Source organism: Neolamprologus brichardi, chromosome 7 (genome assembly GCF_056152115.1).
Source record: "Neolamprologus brichardi isolate AB-2024 chromosome 7, ASM5615211v1, whole genome shotgun sequence".
NCBI lineage: Eukaryota > Metazoa > Chordata > Actinopteri > Cichliformes > Cichlidae > Neolamprologus > Neolamprologus brichardi.
The window spans coordinates 60,021,561-60,042,498 of NC_142110.1; the positions used below are offsets into that span (position 1 = coordinate 60,021,561).

Genomic DNA, 20,938 nt, shown 5'->3' on the forward strand with positions numbered 1-20,938 from the left:
GCTATAATGTAGCTTGCCATCACCAGTGTGTGAATGGGTGAATGACTGAATGTAGTGTAAAGCGCTTTGGGGTCCTTAGGGACTAAGTATACCGTTATACCGCTATATAGGCCGTTTACTCATAATGTCATCAAAAGACTCAGAGTCTCTGAGCACAAGGGACAAGGCTGGAAGTCAGTATGAGATGCATCAAATCTTTCTGCAGCACATGATCAGCTGTGGCTTCTCTGCATTTGGACAGCACAGTGAGCTGTGTTCACAGACAGTGATTTCTCCAAGTCTTTCTGAGCTATGCACTATTTTCTATCACAGAATTGTGCCGTTTTTGTGATGGAAAGTAGTGCATGGCTCAGGCCTCAGCTCCATCTCCCATTAACAATGACTGAAGTTGGGTAACCTAAGAGGCCAGCAACTTTTTTCTTTTTTCTCGTGGTTTGTGCATGCGCATCATGAATAAACCACCTTGGCCAAAATGCGTGATGTAGAGAAGATGGAGTGTGAAAAAGGTGTAACTCATTTAGTACATTAGCAAGGAAAAATGTAACCATGATGATCTCAATTTGTCTGCTCTAATATAACAGGCAACTGGACTAGGTGCAGGCTCAGCAGCACTTTCAGATTCACACATTCTATGAGACACTCATTCCCACATTCAGAGACCAATTCCGCTGTAGATATTAACAGTAAGCCATGTCGCACACTGCTCAAGTCTTTCGATTCAGCTAATTATTTTTTATGGATGTTTTTAATATACTTTTTAAAAAAAATCAAGATTTAGGCCTGTGTTTCTGAGGTCATAAACAATTGTTTAGTTTAGTTTTTTTTCAGAGATATATGGTCCTCACACGACAGCCAGTGCAAACATATGACTTTTAAAATACAATGCTGGACATTAAACAGAATACAAAGTATTTCAAATAAGCTCAACCTTAAACATATGCGGCAGTAATATTAATCATTTCACACTGATCGGTAACATTATTATTTTTACTTTTGATCTCTGCACAATTTTCCAGTAATAGAGTTGTATGTGTACATGTAGTTGTTACCATGATGTCTGTAAATATTTTTTTTTGGAATGTATTAGATATTTGTTTAACTATAGTAGTAATCATATTTACAATTCTTCAGCCAGGAAGGAATGCAGAAAGGTGAAGATGTCAATGTAGAGTGCAGACAAGCAGTGTGTGTGTGTGTGTGTGTGTGTGTGTGTGTGTTTTACCTGGTCACACAGAGTTGCTATGAGTCCTTCCAAGTCGTGCTTCTCATGAATCACCATCTGTTTCTCCTCATACTCCTGCTCCAGTTGCATTTCCAACTGCCTCAGCTACACACACAGACACACACGATGAATTTGTAAGTGTCAGGCAGTTGATTGACTGATTCAGTTTGTGATATTCATGGGGAGCTTGTTGGGATTAAGTAGCATCCCTGCTTTTTGTAGATGATGTAGCTTTGTTGGCTTCATCAGAGCACAACCTTAGGCATACAGTGGTGCAGTTTATAGCCAAGTGTGATGTTTTGTGACTTTAGTATATCTTACAGTTTCCAGGAGCAACTACTGGTCCTGTAATAAAAGGTATCTATGATAAATGTTTAGCCACTAAGAGCTTTGCTTACTCGCTTTTACAGCTAATGCTGCTGGAAGAGGGCTTACAAAAATTTCAGAAGCTTCTTCTGCCCTGCCTATAGGAGCTGAGTTTAGTTTGTGTGGAAGAAGTTTTTATCATCTCTCCCAAAAGTCTTAATATGATGCTGAGGATAAGGCTTTTCCTACCAGGAATGATGATGTCAGCGCCTGTTGTGGCCATTTTTGTTGAATGTTTATAAAACGCAATTTGTATTCATTTTTGTTTTTTCTTTAAAGTTGTAAGAATATGCTGACCTAGTTTTGTTATGTAAATTTGTAATTCATTTTATTGGAAAAATTTTTTGGAAAGTGGTTGGTTTATTGGCTTATGGACCCTCCCATTAATCAGGGGATTAAGAGCACCCTGGAGGGGTGTGGTAAAGATGGTTTTTTGTTTGCCAAATGTCTGATGGGAAGACGGGAGGGTTAGAAAATGATTTTTTGACCACTTTTGAAGTTGTTAAAGCAAATTAAGTTAACTTTCGTTTAATTTTAAGTTGTAAGAAGTTATTTGGTTGATTTTTGTTTATAATTTTCCACGAAATAAACAACATATGATTTTTAAACAATGGAGTCAGAAGTGCGTTCTAAAACAAACCTCCCGTTGCCACCCATGGCCTTTTCTTGGACTTTTTTGGTTTTTGGAACATAAAAGGCCGTGACAGCACCTAAAGCAGAATTACTGCTCTGTAATATTTATGTGATAATCTTTCCCATGTGACTTGACTAATACTATACCGGCTGCCACAGAAACTGTGGCATCTGTTGGGATTTTCCCACACAAACATCTTTAGGGTTTACAGAGAATTTGCAAAAAAAAAATATCCCGTGAGCTGCAGTTCTCCAAATGAAAATGTCTTGATGATGTCAGAAATTAGAGGAGAATGGTCAGACATTTTAACTACTTCACTTTGCACAGCATCATCAGTAATCAGGGAATGTCACAGTCCCACGTTAGCGGGGAGGAAAAACCACTGGTGTCTGCAGTGCATTATAACTGCTGTTGTACAACTCTAGTGATCTCACTGAAAGAGCCTGTTTCTGTGGAAAACGTTCATTTTAAAGAATCTCTCATTTTAAGATCTGCTGGCAAAACTTCAACAAACTGTCTTGTATGTGATGTGCTTTATCCAACCTTAAAGTCATGTGGTTTTGTTGTTATTAAAAAATAAAACAAATTTAAAAATACGTGTTTTTTAAGCATGTATGTTAAAATGATTGGTTGTGGAACAGTCAGTTTGTAAGTGTATTTGTTAAACCCACTCGTCTCTGAGAGGACTTGTGGACATCCTCTAACTCCTCGTCTTTATCTTCCAACTCCTTTTGATGGATCTGCTTCATCCTTTCCACCTCTATCTCAAACCGCATGTGGATCTAAAGGACACGGACAAAGACAATGGTGAGGGAAGAAGCAGCAGGGACAGCAATATATTCTGTGTGTGCTGTATCACCTGTTGCTGCTGCTGTATTTTGGCAGTGAGCTTGGCGATTTCCTCTGCTTTCTCATTGACCTGGCTCTCCAGGAGGCGAAGCTGCTTCTTGAGGGCAGGCAGTGACTCTGAGGCAAGGTCAACGGGTAGGCTGAGGTCACGGATCTGAGCACACAGGTCCTCCTTCTGCTTCTGCAGACGGCTAACCTCTGCCTGGCTTTCCTGCACACATCCACACAACACTGGAGTTTCTGACTTTAAGACATTTCATTCTCATGCTCCTTTATAGATTTCATCTTTGTCCATTGGTCAGTGCAGCATCTTGGAAGTTGGCACAGGTTAGTCAGCATGAGCTAGCTCAAGGAGGTTTGGCAGGTTTTGCAATTTGGGATATGATCCAGAACACAATATCATGTAGGAACACAAACACGAAAAAAATCAAAATGCTGCTAAACCAACTAAACTAAACTATTTCTAACTTTTGAGACCAATGTAACTTTTCTTCGCCACACCATAGTGATATCACCCTGAAAGTAAGAGTCAAATGCTTTGTAACTTTATCCTTAATCATTTGTTCTTTACTTTTATTTACATGTTCATAATGAAGACAGACATATACATGACAAGCTAATTGTCTCCTCAGCAGCATGTCAGCCTTCATTCTGTACTCATGTAGTGTCCAGCATCAACATTTTGGGTCAGATGTGACGTTAACTCCACACAGTTTCTGTAACATAGCTGTCTCAGAGTCATCAACCTACAGTATGGTCTGTTTGATTTGATCAGAGCAACAGCCTATCATGAATTACATGTGACAGCTGTCATTTCCACATTACATTTGAGACTCTCTTCCAGGTTAACCTGTTGAATCAGTCTGTTTTTCTGTTGCACACTTTTGGATACTACTCCATAAAATCACATGTAAATCCACTAAATAATTCTGAAGACTATTTAATATTACATAGAGTCTACAGATGTATGCAACAAAAGTGGCATCACCATCTGTTTGTGTATTTTGAATCTTCGGTGTAAGCACAGCTGATGCCATTATTTTTTTAATGTTGCTTTGTGTTGTTTGTCACAAACAACACAGTCCAGAGGTTGGTTTTAGAGGCTATCCAGTCAGGTGAGTTATTAAAAAGCTTAATTGGATTTTAGAGCTGTATAAAAGGGGGGGGACAAAGACCAAATCAGGATGATTTTTAATGTTGTTAAGCTTTTTAATATGGTACATTTGAGGAACTGTAGCTTTTGGCATCTGCACAATTACTGAAGTAACCACAAACTCATCATTACATGACATTACTGTGAAATAGCATAAATCTTTTAATCAGTTCATATAAAAATCTACACACAGTCAACACATAGGCCAACCCACCTGTTGGCTGCAGCGCAATTTGTATATTTCAGCTCCCAGCGCTGTGTTTTCCTGAAAGGCTTTGTCCTTCTGCTCTCGCTCACACTCAGCTTCCTCCAGAGCCTGAGTCAGCTTGTTATCAAACCTGTATGAACGCATACAAACAGCAGGAGGATTTTGTATTCACTATGATTATACATCATATTTGTAAAGAAGTATATATCGACAATTTTTGGCAGTGTATCACTTTTTGACACATCTCATTTGTTTGATGGCGGGAAAGTGAAATTAACTTTATTAATTGAACAGGGGGGTGTTCTGTGTAGTAGTTGCAATTTCAGCAGCAGAAAAGAGACAAAGTCTTGATTCATAGTTACATCTCCCTAGAATATTAAAGAAAAAAGGGGGAAAAGCTAGAAGTTTTTTCCAACAGAAGAAAATAAAACAATAACAATAATATCAGAGGGTCAGAGGAAAATATTTTCTTGGAAGATATAATTATTATTAGTAATAGTAGTAGTAGTAAATAAACTCAGACAAATAATTCCACACAGGCACTCGAAGGAACTGACATTCAGAAACACATGACACAAAATAAAACTAAGGATTATACCAGAAATGCAGAAAGATAGAAAGATACACAGCTGTATATTGATATGACAAATCATAATCTTGGCTGATGAAAGTTATACAGCGTGGGGTTAAAACAAACCTTCTCTGCTTGCGGTCCAGTTCATGCATGCGGCTCTGCAGACTGTCGGTAAGGACCCGGGCATCCTGAAGGTCAGAGGTCAAATGACGACAGTGACGTTTCACCTCTGTCACACTCCTCCTGGACTGCTCCAGCTGGGCCTGCAATGTCGCCACCTTCACAAAAACAGAGTAACATTACAAATCATAACTTTAGTAATACTAAGTAACTTTAGAAACTAATCACCCATCAGTGCTCCGTTCACCTTTCAGCATCCTGTCTCACCTTGGCATCGAGCTCTTGTCGAGTTTGTCTTTCTGTCTCAAGCTTTTCCTCTGTCTGTTTCAGTCGTCTGCAAACAAATTCCATCTCTGTCTGGCAGCACTCCAGCTGCATGACCAGTTCAGTTTCTGCAAGATGTGGAGGAATGGATATGACTTTGATGGAGTCACTTTATATGTTGTGACATTTCTCTATTTCAACACTAGATTTCACGTGTGATAAAATAAGATATTTATGAATAATTTGATTCGTTTTTTGAGTTTTGCAGATTGTTCTTTTGGTGAGTTCAAATCAAATGGTAAATGGAATGGTACTTATATAACACCTGTTAGTCAATATGAGCACTCAAACTCCTTTCTACTATAAATCCCATCACCCAACACACACACATTCATACAGCTGAGCCACAGATTGTTCACCAGGCATAATAAATAGAGATGATTACAGAGCATTTTAAAAATATTTTAACTTTTTTTTTTAACTTTTCTTCCCCAAACATTGGGGACAAGCTTTCTGTCTTGGAGAAACGTAGCAGAAGAATCATATGACTGGGTTTTGAGGCTTTAGGTAATATCCTTACTCTTAGTCTATATTTTGGAGAAAGACAAAAAAATATATATTATTATATAATTATATAATATAATTATATAATATATTATATATATATATATATATATATATATATATGTATTATTTTGATTTCGGAGAACAATTTGATAACCTTTAAAGTAAATGTGTCTTCTGGAGACAGGGTTTGTTTTGGAGTCATCGCTGATGAAGAACGTTATAGGGTTAATTCCAGCTATCAGTGGTACTTTGGGAAGAAGCTGTTTTTTATTGGCTTAGGTGTAAATATTTTTGGCTTCAGAAAACACTCCTGGCACTCAAAAATCATGTACCCCTGTGTAGGTCCTGGCAAACATGCAGGACAACACTAAATTGGTCCTAGGACTACTCTCTACCTGTTACTGCTCCTCTCTGACTCTCCTTAGCCTGAGCTTTCTGCTTCTCCTCCTCCAGCTGCTTCTCCAGGGTTTCCATGGTCACTTTACACTGATCTAGGCGAGCCTATAGTTAAAGAAGTAACGAGGTAAGTAACAGGACTTGTAAACTGAGTAACAAGTAACAGGATTTTTTTTGTCTTACCTGCAGGTCTTTGTTCTCCCTGCTGAGTCGAAGTCTCTCTGCCCTCTCCACATCCAGAGCCTGGCCCACGGCATCACCGCGGAAACGCTCATCACTCAGTTCAGATGTCACAGCTGTAACCTGCACATAGATCACAACATGAGTTTGTTTGTGTGCATGTGTGTGTGTGTAGGTGTGTCTGTGTGAGAATACAAACCTTGGTTTCCAGGCTGTCTGCAGTCTGCCTCAGCTCATTTCTCTCCTTCTCTGATTTTTCTAGGCGTCGTCTCAGAACTGATATTTCATCCTGACAAAAATGGCAAAATAGAAGACTCACTGTGACTGAAACATCATTAGGGCCCGAGCACTAAAAGTGTGAAGGCCCTATTGTATCTGCTCTGTTTATTATTATTATTATTATTATTATTATTATTATTATTATTATTATTATTATTATTAGGGCCCGAGCACTAAAAGTTCGAAGGCCCTATTGTATCTGCTCGGTTCACCATGAAAAATGAAGTGGCTTTTGAGGGGCTTGGAAAGTTTAAAAAGTCTTGAAATTTGGCCCACACCTCCAATGTGATGAAGGTTTTCTTGTTATGTGATCATTTTCATTGAATAGCGCAAAATGGCTCCACAGCGCCCCCTACAAAATTTCAACTCATCAGCCCTTGCTCTGTGTTTTATCTATGAGTCTGACACCTGGTAAGCTTATAGAAGATATCAAGATGTACAAAAAAGTCTCTTGGAGCAATATCCCAAATCCAACAGGAAGTCAGCCATTTTGAAATTAATTTTGGTGACAATTTCCCTTCTTTTCAGGCACCGTTCTTTGACGAACTCCTCCAAGGATTTTCATCAGATTGACACAATCTTCAGTGTGTGGAATCTAAAGGCCTTTGTGATGTTAAATCGCGAAGCTTTTTACGTTCCGGGAAACGGGGTGGTCATGGCGGCACGTGGTTTCAATCACTCGCCAAAAAGCAGTAATCTGCTGTCACTCAAAAACACCATGTCCAATCTCTCCCAAAGGTCGCAGGGATGATGAGACTCAAGCTCGGAAATGTTAGTTATGCCATTTGTCAGTAATGGTTACAGCGCCACCTAGTGGGATAACTATAATCATGATTGAATGAGATGAAATGTTAGCTGGTGGTTAAATGCATGAATTCCATCAATGTGACATCAGATCGGACGTGCTGGTTTTAGGTGTTGGGCGTGGCTCGACGCGATGGGGTGCGAGGGCCCTCATAACGCTGCTTGCAGCTTTAATTATGATTATTATCACTCGTTCACTGAAACCAAAATCCACCTATTAGATGCTGGCGCTGCTACAGCTCACTGAACTTCCATTATGAACACCACGCAGCCTTATAATTGTTCTTCCACAGGCATGTAAGTTTAAGTCAGCGATTATAGCAATAGAAGCTCGAGTTATAAATTGTTGTGTCTATTCTAACTAAGAGAGAACCCACAGCAACTTTTGCTCACAACAAAAAGATGTAATTATGTTTACTGAGCCTTGAGGCATGGCTAGGCAGTTTTCATATGTAAAATTACTAAATGTACACATTTATAAGACTGGAATAATCAACCAGCCTATGAGTGTTGCAGTTTCTCAATCATAACCACCACTCACTTGAGGCTTCATAAAAGGACTTCACTAACCAGTGACTCCAAAGTGGCAATGTTCATCATTACATACAGTCTGTACAGACCCTGGATATTTCATTTTACTCTCACAGTGGTGTGTACCTTTTACTAGGCCAAATGGTCAATGGCACTTTATGCTGAAAATATAATCTGCTCCTGAGCAGTGACGATGAAGACAAAAGTCCGACATGGCAAAAAGCACCACCTACTGATCAGTCCTGGAAATTGCTGGGAAAAGTCGATTCACCCACACAGAGCAGGACATGACTTTACCTTGTGTAATCTTCTCATAATGTTCTCAAAAACATTGTTTTGGTCTCATATACTATATTTCAATGTATGTTTGCTCATGTTTCAATACATTGGTGCCTTCCCCTTTTTTTCCTATCAAAATATAAAATAATTAATAGTGAGGCAAGATTTTTGCACAGTACTTTCTGCTCACTTGCCATTTCATTGCATTACAGTTACATAAGACTAACATATAAGAAAAAATACAATAACACATTAACACAGCTCTGAGCACATCCACAGTGGTGTTAAGGACATTGCCTTGTAAGAGTCCCACATAGTTTCCACCTTGTGGTATTCTGCGAACATTTAGTGAAGCACCGATACAGTGTATAGGATATTCCATCCAGGACTCTACAATACATGAAGACATTTGTCACTTTGTGCATTACAGTGTAATCTGAATGTTGCCAAAAAATGCTTTGCTACCTTCCAACGAACGCATTATCTAACCCTCTGTCTTTCCCTGATAAGCATGGGCTAGAGAGTTTACAGCGGAAACTATTGTACTTTGCAATGTTAATAAGTTGATATTCTAAGATGTGTAAGCTATTTACCAGATTAAGATGCTTTTATATTTGTCCATTTAACTCCTAAAGCTAAAATATTAATGCTAATACATATATATACATTTAAGAAACATTTTACTAAAATACACATGTATACGTTTGCCTTCATTTGGAGACATTGAGCAAGAAAATCAATCACTCAGTCTTCATTTGTTTCATCTAAATCTCTGCAAAAAAGCAAATACATTTTTTCACAAAGTGTTTGAACACCTTCTGATAATTGTAATCATGTACCTCTTTGGCCCTGAGCCTCTCATTATCCATGTTGACATCAAGGAGAGGACGCACTCTGCAGAAAAGTTTCCACCAACTCCACTTGGACATGACCCTGAGAGCCCGCAGGTTCCTCTGCAGACAACTCACTGCCATCTGCTGCACCTGGAGACAGACGGGCACACACACACACACGCACGCACGCACACACAAAATGTGTGAGTTTAACCTACAGCTGAGCTCAGTCTCCTTTTAAAGCAACAGATAAAACCATTAAATGTCATCGCAACAAAATGTAAAAAATTAAAAATAAAAAAGTTTCATTGAGACCTGAACCAACAATTATAGAATGAAAAAGTAATGACACATTCACTTTAAAGTGATATTACCTTAAACTGAAATACTATTATACTAGTACAATAATTTATGCAATAACTAGTGTAAATGTATGCACTTTGAATGATTACTTGCTAAGGTCAAAGGTCAAGGAGTGCAAACATCCATAAAAAAAGAAACACATAAAAACTGTAAAAGATAAAGCAGACACAAAGAGACTAAAAGTGATGACAAGGAGATGCAAAACAACCACACAAATCATAAAACATTTCCAGTAATGCAAAATGACCGACAAGACACACAAACACCTACCAAAAAAGGAAAAAACACCAAGAGAGATTAAAAAAAAAAAATTAAAACACACGAAGAGCAAAGAAAACAAATAAACAACTCCCATCTAAAACCACCATGCAAAGCATAACACCGCTACATAGATGCAAAACGACCACAAAGAAGTACAACCTACAAAAAGAAAAAACACAAAAAAAAAGTGCAAAAAAAGGCACCACAAAAAGTTTGAAAACAACAACTCTCAAAAAGAAACACAAAAGTTGTAAAGTTAAAGGAAATGCTAACAGCTGCATTTAAAATACATGATGTACAATTTTCTTCTGGTAAGGTCAAAGCTCCTGTTTGTGTTCATGTATACATTAAAAATATCTCACGGGGCACTTATGGCTACCAATTGGAAATTTGGCGGTTCGATTAGTCAGTAGTAGGAATTAGAGATGGACCGATCCGATATTACGTATCGGCATCGGTCCGATACTGACGTAAAAAATAAAAAATGTAATCCGATCCATTAAATATGAAAAAAGCACCTCACAAAACTTGCGACACCGCGTAACTAACCGTAGCACATCGGAGCAGTGTGGTCACGTGATAGAGCGGCTGTGCGTATTTGTAGCCTGCTAGCAAACATTTCATCTCCGAGGAAGTTATCTCAGAGAGAAGTAAAGCAAGTGTGTAAGTTCATCTCTGAATGTTTGTAAAGCATTCCCGCCTTAAGCTTAACAACCGATATATGGAGCGACTGCCTCTCTCTCTCTCTCTCTCTCTCTCCTGCTGCTACTTCAATGGTGAATCTGATCAATGATCAGCTGATCGGCTTTTCTGTCGCGAGTCCGTCTCTCTTGTTTGTTTTTGGCCCACTTTGCACCAGAAAGAGGAAACCAGCAGCTGAACAACAGCAGCACGTTTAAGCTTGATAAGCTGTTGTTAGAATTTATTTAATATTACTTTCTACACCAGGATCTTTTTCTACAGCTGACGGCTGGTAACTGTGCAGGGGCGGATCTAGCAAAGTTTAGCCAGGGGGGTCGATAGGGCATGAACAGGGAAAAGGGGGCACAAAGACATACTTTTCTTTCTTATTCTCATTTAAAATATCTAGCTTTTAATTATTTAATAATTATCTGAATCTTACACCGAAAGTTTTAATCTGATGTAAAATGTATAGAAGTCCATTACTGTATATAGTAACTGTTAAGTCTAATATACCCTAGTAAGCGATAGTACTTTTTCCTTTGGGAAAGTACCATCAGTGAATTCTGCAATTCTGTTGAAGAAAGATGTTGAATCTATTTAATTATTCTTGAAAAATAATTTATTTCTGTGAATTTTTTCACACTGCATCAAATTAAAGTTGATTACATTGATTAAGCATCATGAGGAAGAGGGTGGTTCCCTATTTTCTTTTGCTGGGAGTTTGCAACCCTATTAGTTAGGTTGCTTAATATTTCTGCTAAGTACTCTTTAAAATACCAGAATAGGGAGGATGGAGCAGGTTTAACTTTATTAGATTGATCAGTATTGCTGATCTATGAAATATTTTGGGTGCAGTGTGTTTTGTTTTTGTTTTTTTTTACATACATGTATAACAGAATAGCTTTAGTGTTGTTCTTGTTTTTTAACTTGAGTATGAACTTATACAAAAAGCAGCAAGATATTAAAAAAACAGTTTTATTGATTAAAAAACACACTATATCGGATTCATATCGGTATCGGCAGATATCCAAATTTATGATATCGGTATCGGTATCGGACATAAAAAAGTGGTATCGTGCCATCTCTAGTAGGAATCGAGAACCTGTTCTTATAGAGAACAGTAGCCCAGTTCTTCGGAATTGTTAGTCAGCTTACTTATTGATGCCACTTATTGGTTCTTGCGCTCGCACTACAATCAGTTGATTTACGTTCATGAGTCGGAGGAAGAAAGTAGTGCCGCAGTCTACACCATGGATAAGGACATTACTTTTATTTATATTGCACAACAGGACAAGAGTGCAATGTTCAAACTGCATCCAGGACAGAAACAGACACATTATGCTGCTAAGTGCTAACGTCTGCGCAGACAGCATACTAACACTAAGCTAGCCAAGAGCCCAGAATGATGTTAAAGCTGAGTGAATGCCAACCCAAGCCCAGTGCTGTTGGCTTTGTGTTCTACTCACAGAGGTTTTGTGTAATTTCTTTGATATGCTCTTTAGCGATAGTGGTGACACTCAAAGGGGAGCCAATGAGAAATTCGTATCAATTCCATCAATTCGCAGTCAGCAGTGCAGAAGGCAAGCTCACAGAGACATAAGTACCTTGAGTTTGCGATATTTCTGACGGGCAAGATGTCCCAAACAGGCAGCCTGTAGGTGGACCAGCCAACCAGTGACCTGCTTCTCCCTCTGCTGCTCCAGATAGCACAACACACCTCGCTTCATAAACACCTAACGCACAACGGGGGGAAAATGTATGAGCCATATCAGCACGAAATAAATTCAGCTGCTCGAGTACAAACATGTTCTTACCCGGCTGGCACCCACGAGGATGCTCTTTTTATCCACATCCAATTCAACCAGCAGCTCTTCCACTGCCTGACACATAAGCAAACACAAAAAAGATGTTTACTCACAGACATGATGCTGAACAAGAAAGGGAGCTGCTGCCATGTGCCATCTGACCTTTCTCTCATCGTGGCTGACAAACACTGAAGCGTAACGTTTCATGACTGAAGGAGCAAGAGCCTGGAAATGACACCTGAAATCCCCCAGAGTCATGTGCTCTGAATAACCTGCAGACAAACATGGCCACAGATTGATTTTTTAATTTGCATCAGGAATATTTGGAAAAAGGGCGAGAACATATATATATATATATATACAGATATGTGTGTGTGTCTCTGTGTGTGAAAAAAAAACACTCGGGGGGTCTTGATCCTTCAAGTTTTACTCTCTCTCTTAGCTATGATCCTATCTCTCAGGTCAGTCACTCTCGCACTCAACACCTTCAACACAACTGTTGTTCTTGGGTACCAATGACATCTCCCCCCTGACGTGATGTCAGGTTTTGTGTTCACCTTGTCAGTCTCTAGTTGTGATAGGTGTTGCTTCTTCCAGATATCGGAATACCAAGCTGCTAGTTGTTTTGCCATTAATGTATATGTTGGGTGTCATAGATTCCAAATAATAGATGTGATTTACTCTGAAAGATAACATATTTTACTTGCAGAATATTTGCCTTTTAAATATGTACAACAAAACAATAACCCTAACCCTAGAATGGTCACTAATAGCTTTGTACTTAGTTTACACACAGTGTTACAGCTTGAAATATTAATGCATGAGCATGCATACCTATGCGGTATAGCTGCAGAGCTGACAGGATCTGTGTGGAGTGCAGTTGCACCCTGAGGGCTGGGATGTCAAAACTTCCATTGTCAGACTTTGCACTGACACACTGCAGAAACACTGGCCTGGCTCGACGGATCAGATTGATAAGAGCATCCTGCATGGTGGGAAAAGCAGCAAAGAGGGAAGGAATCCAGTTACACTACAGAAATAGATGAGGATTTGATAGTGAATGCTCTGGAAACTTACTGCCTGGAGTTTTACTGCAATACACTGGGAGTGTCTGCGTATCGCTGCCATTCCCCCACTGAATGTCTTCCTGATGGTGCCATTCCTCTGCAAAGAGCGCTGGCTGCCACCCTCTAGTCCCCCCAGAGCCCGACACAGGGGGGGCAGAGAAATTCTTGGGGTGAACATGGCTTTCACAACCCCTCTGGGGAGGGCAGAGAGAGAACCTAGCTATCACAGGATGTCAAAAACATGTTTTTGACATTTTACTTGACATCACTACAAGTGTGTAGCTGGTATGTGCTGTGAGTAAATGAATCATGTATGGATGAACCACACTTGTTCATACCTGCTAATTAACAGTTGTTAGTTACTTCTTCAACAGTATATGGGCAGTCTGTTCCATGAAGTCATATAAAAACTTTCTGGGCAAGGAATTCTGAAAGTCCTGGAGCAGTGGTTCATGCTTCCTGAGATGAATATCTGTGCTCACTGCTAGTTTTTAAAATGGTTTCTTAGCAAGAAAGTGTCCAGATGGAGAAGTTATTAAAAACATTCCCCTTCTCTACATTTTCTTTCTTCTGTGCTGCCAAAACACCTGAATTTGTTTCCCTAAGGTTAATAAAAAACTTTTCTCATCTTAGTTTAATCTAATTTAAACACAGTACAACTATGTGCATATGTTCAGTTTAAACACCAAGATTAAAAGGAGACAGTAGCTTCTAAAAGAGGAAAGGAAACTGTCCTATTTTATTAGCACTGTTTCTGTCATTAAAACCTGTTCCTTTTGCAGGGTCATAATAATTAGTTTTACTTGGATATACAGACTTTTGACCATTTAATGACATCTAACAACCCTTTAATTGTTTGAAAGGCTTTCACCACTCTTTTAGTAAAATATTTTCCCAGGGCCATTTGCCAACTGGAGCCTACTAGAAGATATTCATTTAGACATGGCATCCTTGTGGGGCAGCCCCTAGGCCTCTGACTTACACAGTGGAGTTTTGGAGCAGACAGATGGTGTTCAGAGCAGATGGGTTGTTCTGGATGAGGCTGAACCATCCAGCCAGATCGTATCGGACAGGATCAGACCCCATCAGGTGCTTCACCTCACACTGCAGCAGCTGCTCACACTGTCGCACTGCAAGGACAAACAAACACAATTAATTCATACTCTTTAAGTTATATGGTGCTCAAGTTTTTACTAGCAGTGTATTTTTTACCCATGTTGCTGTAATACTGGCACACTCTTTCCACGGCCCTGTTTTCACAAGAGGCTGGCGTCACCATCTCCTCATCCAGAACCCATAAAAGACCTCTGGGGTCTTCATCTGCTGCGCGGACCTGAAATAAACACACACACACACACGTGCTTTTCAAGCATACATTGGGTTAAAGCATGATGATTTTCTATTGGTCAGATGGAGGATACAATGAAAAGTGAAGTAGAAAAACATTTTTATGCTAAAAGTCACAGTACATGTAATTTCTTGAACAAGATAAATGCTGGCAAACAAGCACTGTTCTTCTGGCTTCTTTTAAGGGGAGCAGTAAGGACAGACTGTAATAATAATGACAAGGAGGAAAAGTATTGGTGCGCCTATCAGGCTACATAACCTCCAGTTGTAGGTGCTGCTGGTGAAACTATTCCCTCCCTTAATAATCAAACCCAACTCAGACAAGTTTGTCAACTTTTGATAAACTGTTATTTGGGTTGTTGCAGCAGGGCAGGGGATGATTTTAGGTAAAACAAGAAGTCTCAACAAGCCTCGTAGTCTCATGCGTTCAAGACAGAAGTTATTTCTGGAGTCTCTAGAACTATTATCATATAACATTATACGACAGAAATTTAAATGAGACAACTTTAAGATTCCTGCGTAAAGTTGAAAACATCAGACTCCTGGTAAGATGTCATGGCTGTTATCCTCATGCTCACATTTACGTCTTTTTTACGTCACATTGCTGCGTACCTGTGGAGGTGGCTGGTCAATGGCAGAGACCACCTCGGCCGGGCTGGTCTCTGGACATTCAAACTCCACGTGGATCTTCTCCTGCAGCAGACAAAACATAAAATCGTTCCGGCAAATGTATTTTTCTCACCTATGCACTTTTCTCACTCAGTAATAATCGGTTTAACTCATTTTTATGTGTCATTTTCATCAAATCGGAACATATTTGTTGTCGTTAATCTTTCATCTTTGACAGACATGCTATTATGACTGTGAAGATCTCCCAAAGATATTAGCATACTCAGTGAAAACCAGTTAGGGCTTAAGTTCAGGGGATAAAACTGGTACTCTTTTGTTAAAGCTGGTGTTAGTAAAGGCTGAGCAGAAAGGATCCTGGACACATTCCAGTGTGGCTGACATTTTAAAATTTCTGTGTGTGAATCCCATTCTGGCCACTTGCACATGTGAGAAACAGATCTCTTCTGGTCTGCAATTCTGTTTTTTAATGTGTGTAATTGTTATTTTATTGATTTTCTTGTGTTTTAAAGCTCCAAAGAGGGATTGGCTATAAAAACTCTCACTCGGACCTATATTTACAGTATTTTATTTGAATTTTTTTTTTCTTTTTTGCAAATTTTTCAAAGGGAATGCCCATGTGATTTCTGTCATCATTTACTGTATTTTCCTTTATTGTTGTAGATGAGTTATTGATTAAACTGAATCTCTTTAAGATTTTGTCAATAGAATGTTTCATTGAAAAACTTGAAACTTGAAAAACAATGCATGTGATTCAATGTTCTGATCGGTGTCTCAATGTTAGAGTCAAAACTGTTATCAAAACTAGCAATTTTAACCTCATGACCTCAATAAAGAAGTCAGAGGGATATTATAAGCAATTAGGATCTTCCTGTGATCATGAATGTCTACATAAAACTTTATTTATCCTGTATGTACTCATTATGTTTACAGCATCGATGAGACTGAGGTGTATATTCTTTCAAGTCCTTCCTTTTGGGAAGCACCTTCAGCAGATCATCTGCCTCCATCTTACCCTGTCCCATATCACACCAAACCTCTGTATGTCCTCTTTCACTACATCCATGGATCTTCTCTGTGATCTTCCTGTTTTGCTCCTGCCTGGCAGCTCCATCTTCATCATCCTTTGTCTGATATATCCACTACCTCTCATCAGCATATGCTCCATTCATCTCAGCCTCACCTCTCTGAATCTGAACTCCTGATTTTTAATCCTGTCCATCTCACTCCCTTCCAATGAACTGAACATCTTCAGCTCTACCACCTCATTTGCAAACCATACATCACAGCAGGTCTCACTACCATCTACCATCTCACTACTACAAACTTTCCTTTTAGCTCTTGCTGCTATCCTTCTGTCACAAAGCATCCCTCACACTTACCTTCACCCATTCCACCCTGCTTGGACTCTTCACCTTTCTTGTGCACTGTTTGTTGCTTTGGATGGTTGATCTCATATATTTAAACTCATCTGCCTTCAGTATCTCTGCTTGTTGCATTTTCACCTGTCCGTCTGTCTCCCTCTCATTCACACACACGTATTCTGTCTTCCTTTAACTGACTTTCATTGCTCTTCTCTCCAGAGCATACCTCCACCTCTTCAGGCTCTCTTCCACCTGCTCCTTACTCTTGCTGGAAATGTTAATGTCATCTGCAGATATTATAGGTCACAGATACCTATCCCCACCTTGAACCCATCTGTCACTTGTACCAGGCACCTCGCCACTGCCTCTCCGTCCCCATACATGTCCTGGACCACCTTCACATACTTGTCTGTACCTCCTGACTTCCTCACATTGTCACAGTTCCTCTCTTGGTACTCTATCATGTCTGATATCCTCTGTACTTCATCAATGCTCTCAAAGCAAACATCACATCTGTAGTGTTTTTTCTCAGCATGAGGACCACTGACCATCGCCTCTCTTGTTAACCTAGCTTCAACAAGTCTTTACTACATCTTCATGGTATGGCTCATCAGCTTTATCCCTCTGCAGTTACTACAACTCTGCACACTAGTCTTGTTCTTGACAATCTGTACTAGCACACTTCTTCTCCACTCCCCAGGCATCCCCCGACTCTTCACGATTTTGTTAAACAGAATAGTCAAAAAGTCCACTGCCCTCTCTCCCAGACATCCCTATACCTGCACAGGTATGTCATTTGGACCAACCTATTCTGTTCACATTTCTGAATTTCTGTGTAACTGTACACCGAGTTACCTGAGCGTATCTCTCGAGTGTATGTGTGAACGTATGTGAGTGGTAATGCTCCAGCAGCCTCTCTTGTAGGTAATTGTGGCAGAACTCGGACCAGCTGGCTCCTCTCTCCTCTGCTGAGTGTCGTGGGTTCCTCAGGCCTGGCGTGTCCACCACCATCACAGAGGCTAGCATCAGCTGCTGACTGCTCAGCGCCCTGCCCACAAAACACAGCTTGATTGAGTTTTACAGTTCTTTATATGTTTGTTATTCATTCATATATCTGATGCATGAATGTACAGTAGAGGGAAGGATGACCATGTGATAAGGCCCCCCTCAGTAGCGTGGTAATTACACAAAACAACAGGAAGCTGCTATAAGCACATGAAGCTAGAAACAGAAGTACAGATCAATGCATCAGACTGTCTGCAAACTTTGTAAATGGTACCCACAGATGTAGCTCGAGAAAAAGAAAGCAACATTAGCTCCTCTTATTTATTTCCCCTCATTTTCAACTCCAGGAGTACAAACATTTGGACTATTGTGTTCGAAGCCTTCCTTATAATCTCATATCGAGCCATTAGGCAACCCCTCAATGAAACGAGCAGTCTGTTTTAATGTTCTTTAAAAGCCAGCTGTCCTCTTACTGGCTGCTCTCAAAAATAGAAGGTTTTGAACAGTGGGCATTAGCGGTCCTGAGCCTGAAATCATCATATTAGGGATATCCCTTCTTTGTGACATCATACAGAGCCAAGAGTAGAAAAATGATCAGAAATTGAGTTTTAAGACTTAGATTGATTGCAGGGATAATTTAGGCCATGTTTAATATAGTCTTCAATCACTGTAGCAGAAAATATATTAAAGATAATAAGAAAAAGCACAGTAAGCCATCGTAAAACAAAGTCTAAAGTCATGAAGCCTTGTTAGGCAGCAGTTATGAAGGCAGACTGAGAGCTTGTGATAAGGCTGTGGATCGTGTATTTAATGAGATGCATGCAGACCTGTTGATGAGTGACACGATGGCAGTGAAGAGCTCTTCATAAAGTCCAGCAGCCATTCCATTGAGGCACTGAGCAGCTGTTAGCCTCGGACCTGCGCACAACAAAGTGAATAAGGACACACTTTTCTACTCGCGTTTTTTAATGTTCTCCTTTATCCTTAAAGGCTTTATCAGGATAAATCCACTCCTACAGCACGTTGTCCTTTCTCTAAAAATGCAACTCAAAGAAAATCTGGAACCTCTAAGAGATTAAAGCAGGTATCTTTATCCCTGCTTTTTGGGGCCTCTGATCTTTTTTTAGAAGTTAAGCAGGGCTATGATAGCACTTTGGCTAAGTCTTGTGAGGCTTCGTGTCAGCTCTCACACTAGAAAGTCAACAAATGCTACAAGTAAAATATATGTAGGCACCCATTCAAAATTCAGAGCAACTGAATGTGTCTCCAATATCACACATCAGGTCACCACTTCATTTAATTTTATTTGTCACTGATGACCTTTTGGTGATATTTGTCACATTCTGAGCAACAAACTGCTCCTGTGTTGTTGGGTAAATTATTCAGGGACTAATCAGCTCTGCTGATCATATCTTTTGGCTGAAGGAAAGATGTTTGGGTGGTGGAAAGGCAATGAGGCTTACATGAGTAGCTTTAATTCTGTGAATTCTTTGCAGTCCTGATGTGTTATATTGTACTGACCACCAAAGATCCCGTTCTATAAACACCAGTTCATATACCAGATGGTGCCACACATTAGCCCTTGTAACAAGATGCTTGAAGTTGTCACTGGATCAGAAAATGGTAAAGTTCCCTCTAAACAATCAAAACTGTTGGAGAATAGTGAGCTGTGTTTAGTTGGAGTCCGCACTGATGGCCTTTATTGTTCAACATAGCAGTAAGCTGAATAATGAAATATCAAACAAATTATGAATGAAAAATTGTAACCACTAAAATATATTAATGAAGCAATCTCTCTATTCACTTTCATAAGCTTTGTTTTTTTTTTTTTTTTTGTAATGATCAGCCGAGATTGAAAGCACTGATAGTGTGCAACAGGATCCTCAAACACTCTCTAAACTTTCCGCTGCCGTTTTTCACATGCTGGCTTTAGTGTGTGCGCATCTCACCTTCCTCCGATTCTGCGGCACCGCTCCTCTCTCTGCTGCCCCCAGTGGCCCTCTGCAGAAGCTGTCGAAGGTGATGCTTGAATACTGCTGTGTGCAGATCATCACCTTCACATCCAAGCACACTGCTTGCCATCTGAGCACTGTCAAAGTTCATAAACTGCCTCCTGCCCACTGCACAACCAAAGGGAAAACTCAAAGAGAATGTGATTATGACAGCATGCACTGAACATTAGTGATGGTCGGCTCAGCAATGAGTGAGAAATTTAAAGTAACTGGATCGGAGGTGGAGTGTTAGCTCGACACTATCAAGCTTTCCTAAAGAGAATCACTCTGTGTCTTGGGGTCAGTGTCTTGTCCAACGCAGGGATCGAACGAGCAACCTTCCCATGGTTCTACCTCCTGAGCTACAGACAGGAGGTGTGTGTGTAGTGTGTGTGTGTGTGTGCAGTAACACTGTGTGACTCACAGTGAATCACTATGTTACCTTTACAGGCCCCAGCAGCTCCCAGATGGTAAATACCAGCCAGAACATGCCATATCGCCTTCTGCTCACCGGGTGAGAAGCCCAGTGTTTCCATGGCACTCAGCAGCTTTGTGAAAGCAATGGATGCACGCTGTTTCTCCTCCACCTAAGAACAGTAAGAAAGGGAGAGGGGACAGTCTGTCTTTTCTGTTTTTGACAGCCAGACAATTAAATGAGGTGAGGGAACAGCTGAGTCACATCTTTCCATCTTATCTCCAATCACAGTCTAACTCTTTTCCCATGTGGTTTGACCACTTCACTTTCTATGTTTTGGCTCATTTTTCCATTTATATTACCTCAGAGCCTCATACTCACACAAGCATGCTGGGCAAAGGGACACCCAGAACTCTGAACTGAAGCAGAAGTGTTGGTCAATCTTCTAAATTAAAATTGTTCATTAACTGACTTCTGTCATTATGCCAAATGCAGCGACCCCATCCAAATACGTTTAGTGAACGCTTGTGACCCTATTTAGTTTTTCTCAGCTACCACACAAAGTACAGATTTATGATCTACAGAGATACAAAAGGGTTAGTTTTGTTGACTACCTTTGTGTTCCTCAGCAGCATTATCATATAGTACGAGTAGATATGAGCAGCCACATTGTGAGTGGGTGAAACCCCCGGCTGGGGCTATTCGCCAGCACTCATTTCAACTAGAAGGATTATTAATAGAACCACGGTT

At 40.0% G+C, this 20,938-nt stretch overlaps 1 protein-coding gene across 5 annotated transcripts in view; it reads right to left on the reverse strand.

The window, feature by feature from the left end:
- The window catches only part of myo18b (myosin XVIIIB), a 59,639-nt gene that overhangs the window by 23,444 nt on the left and 15,257 nt on the right, over positions 1 to 20,938 (reverse strand). For all 5 annotated transcript variants that reach the window (XM_087843998.1, XM_087843997.1, XM_087843999.1 and 2 more), the window contains 22 exons: positions 20,216 to 20,360; positions 19,732 to 19,902; positions 18,610 to 18,700; positions 17,633 to 17,825; positions 15,399 to 15,479; positions 14,652 to 14,772; positions 14,422 to 14,569; positions 13,450 to 13,633; positions 13,207 to 13,357; positions 12,535 to 12,644; positions 12,382 to 12,447; positions 12,172 to 12,300; positions 9,266 to 9,409; positions 6,733 to 6,822; positions 6,537 to 6,656; positions 6,353 to 6,458; positions 5,394 to 5,518; positions 5,130 to 5,284; positions 4,439 to 4,562; positions 3,082 to 3,282; positions 2,894 to 3,004; positions 1,223 to 1,327 (listed from right to left, as the gene is read on the reverse strand). In XM_087843998.1, coding sequence (XP_087700124.1) covers positions 1,223 to 1,327; positions 2,894 to 3,004; positions 3,082 to 3,282; positions 4,439 to 4,562; positions 5,130 to 5,284; positions 5,394 to 5,518; positions 6,353 to 6,458; positions 6,537 to 6,656; positions 6,733 to 6,822; positions 9,266 to 9,409; positions 12,172 to 12,300; positions 12,382 to 12,447; positions 12,535 to 12,644; positions 13,207 to 13,357; positions 13,450 to 13,633; positions 14,422 to 14,569; positions 14,652 to 14,772; positions 15,399 to 15,479; positions 17,633 to 17,825; positions 18,610 to 18,700; positions 19,732 to 19,902; positions 20,216 to 20,360 — 2,871 coding nt within the window. The remainder of the gene's footprint in view (positions 1 to 1,222; positions 1,328 to 2,893; positions 3,005 to 3,081; positions 3,283 to 4,438; positions 4,563 to 5,129; positions 5,285 to 5,393; positions 5,519 to 6,352; positions 6,459 to 6,536; positions 6,657 to 6,732; positions 6,823 to 9,265; positions 9,410 to 12,171; positions 12,301 to 12,381; positions 12,448 to 12,534; positions 12,645 to 13,206; positions 13,358 to 13,449; positions 13,634 to 14,421; positions 14,570 to 14,651; positions 14,773 to 15,398; positions 15,480 to 17,632; positions 17,826 to 18,609; positions 18,701 to 19,731; positions 19,903 to 20,215; positions 20,361 to 20,938) is intronic.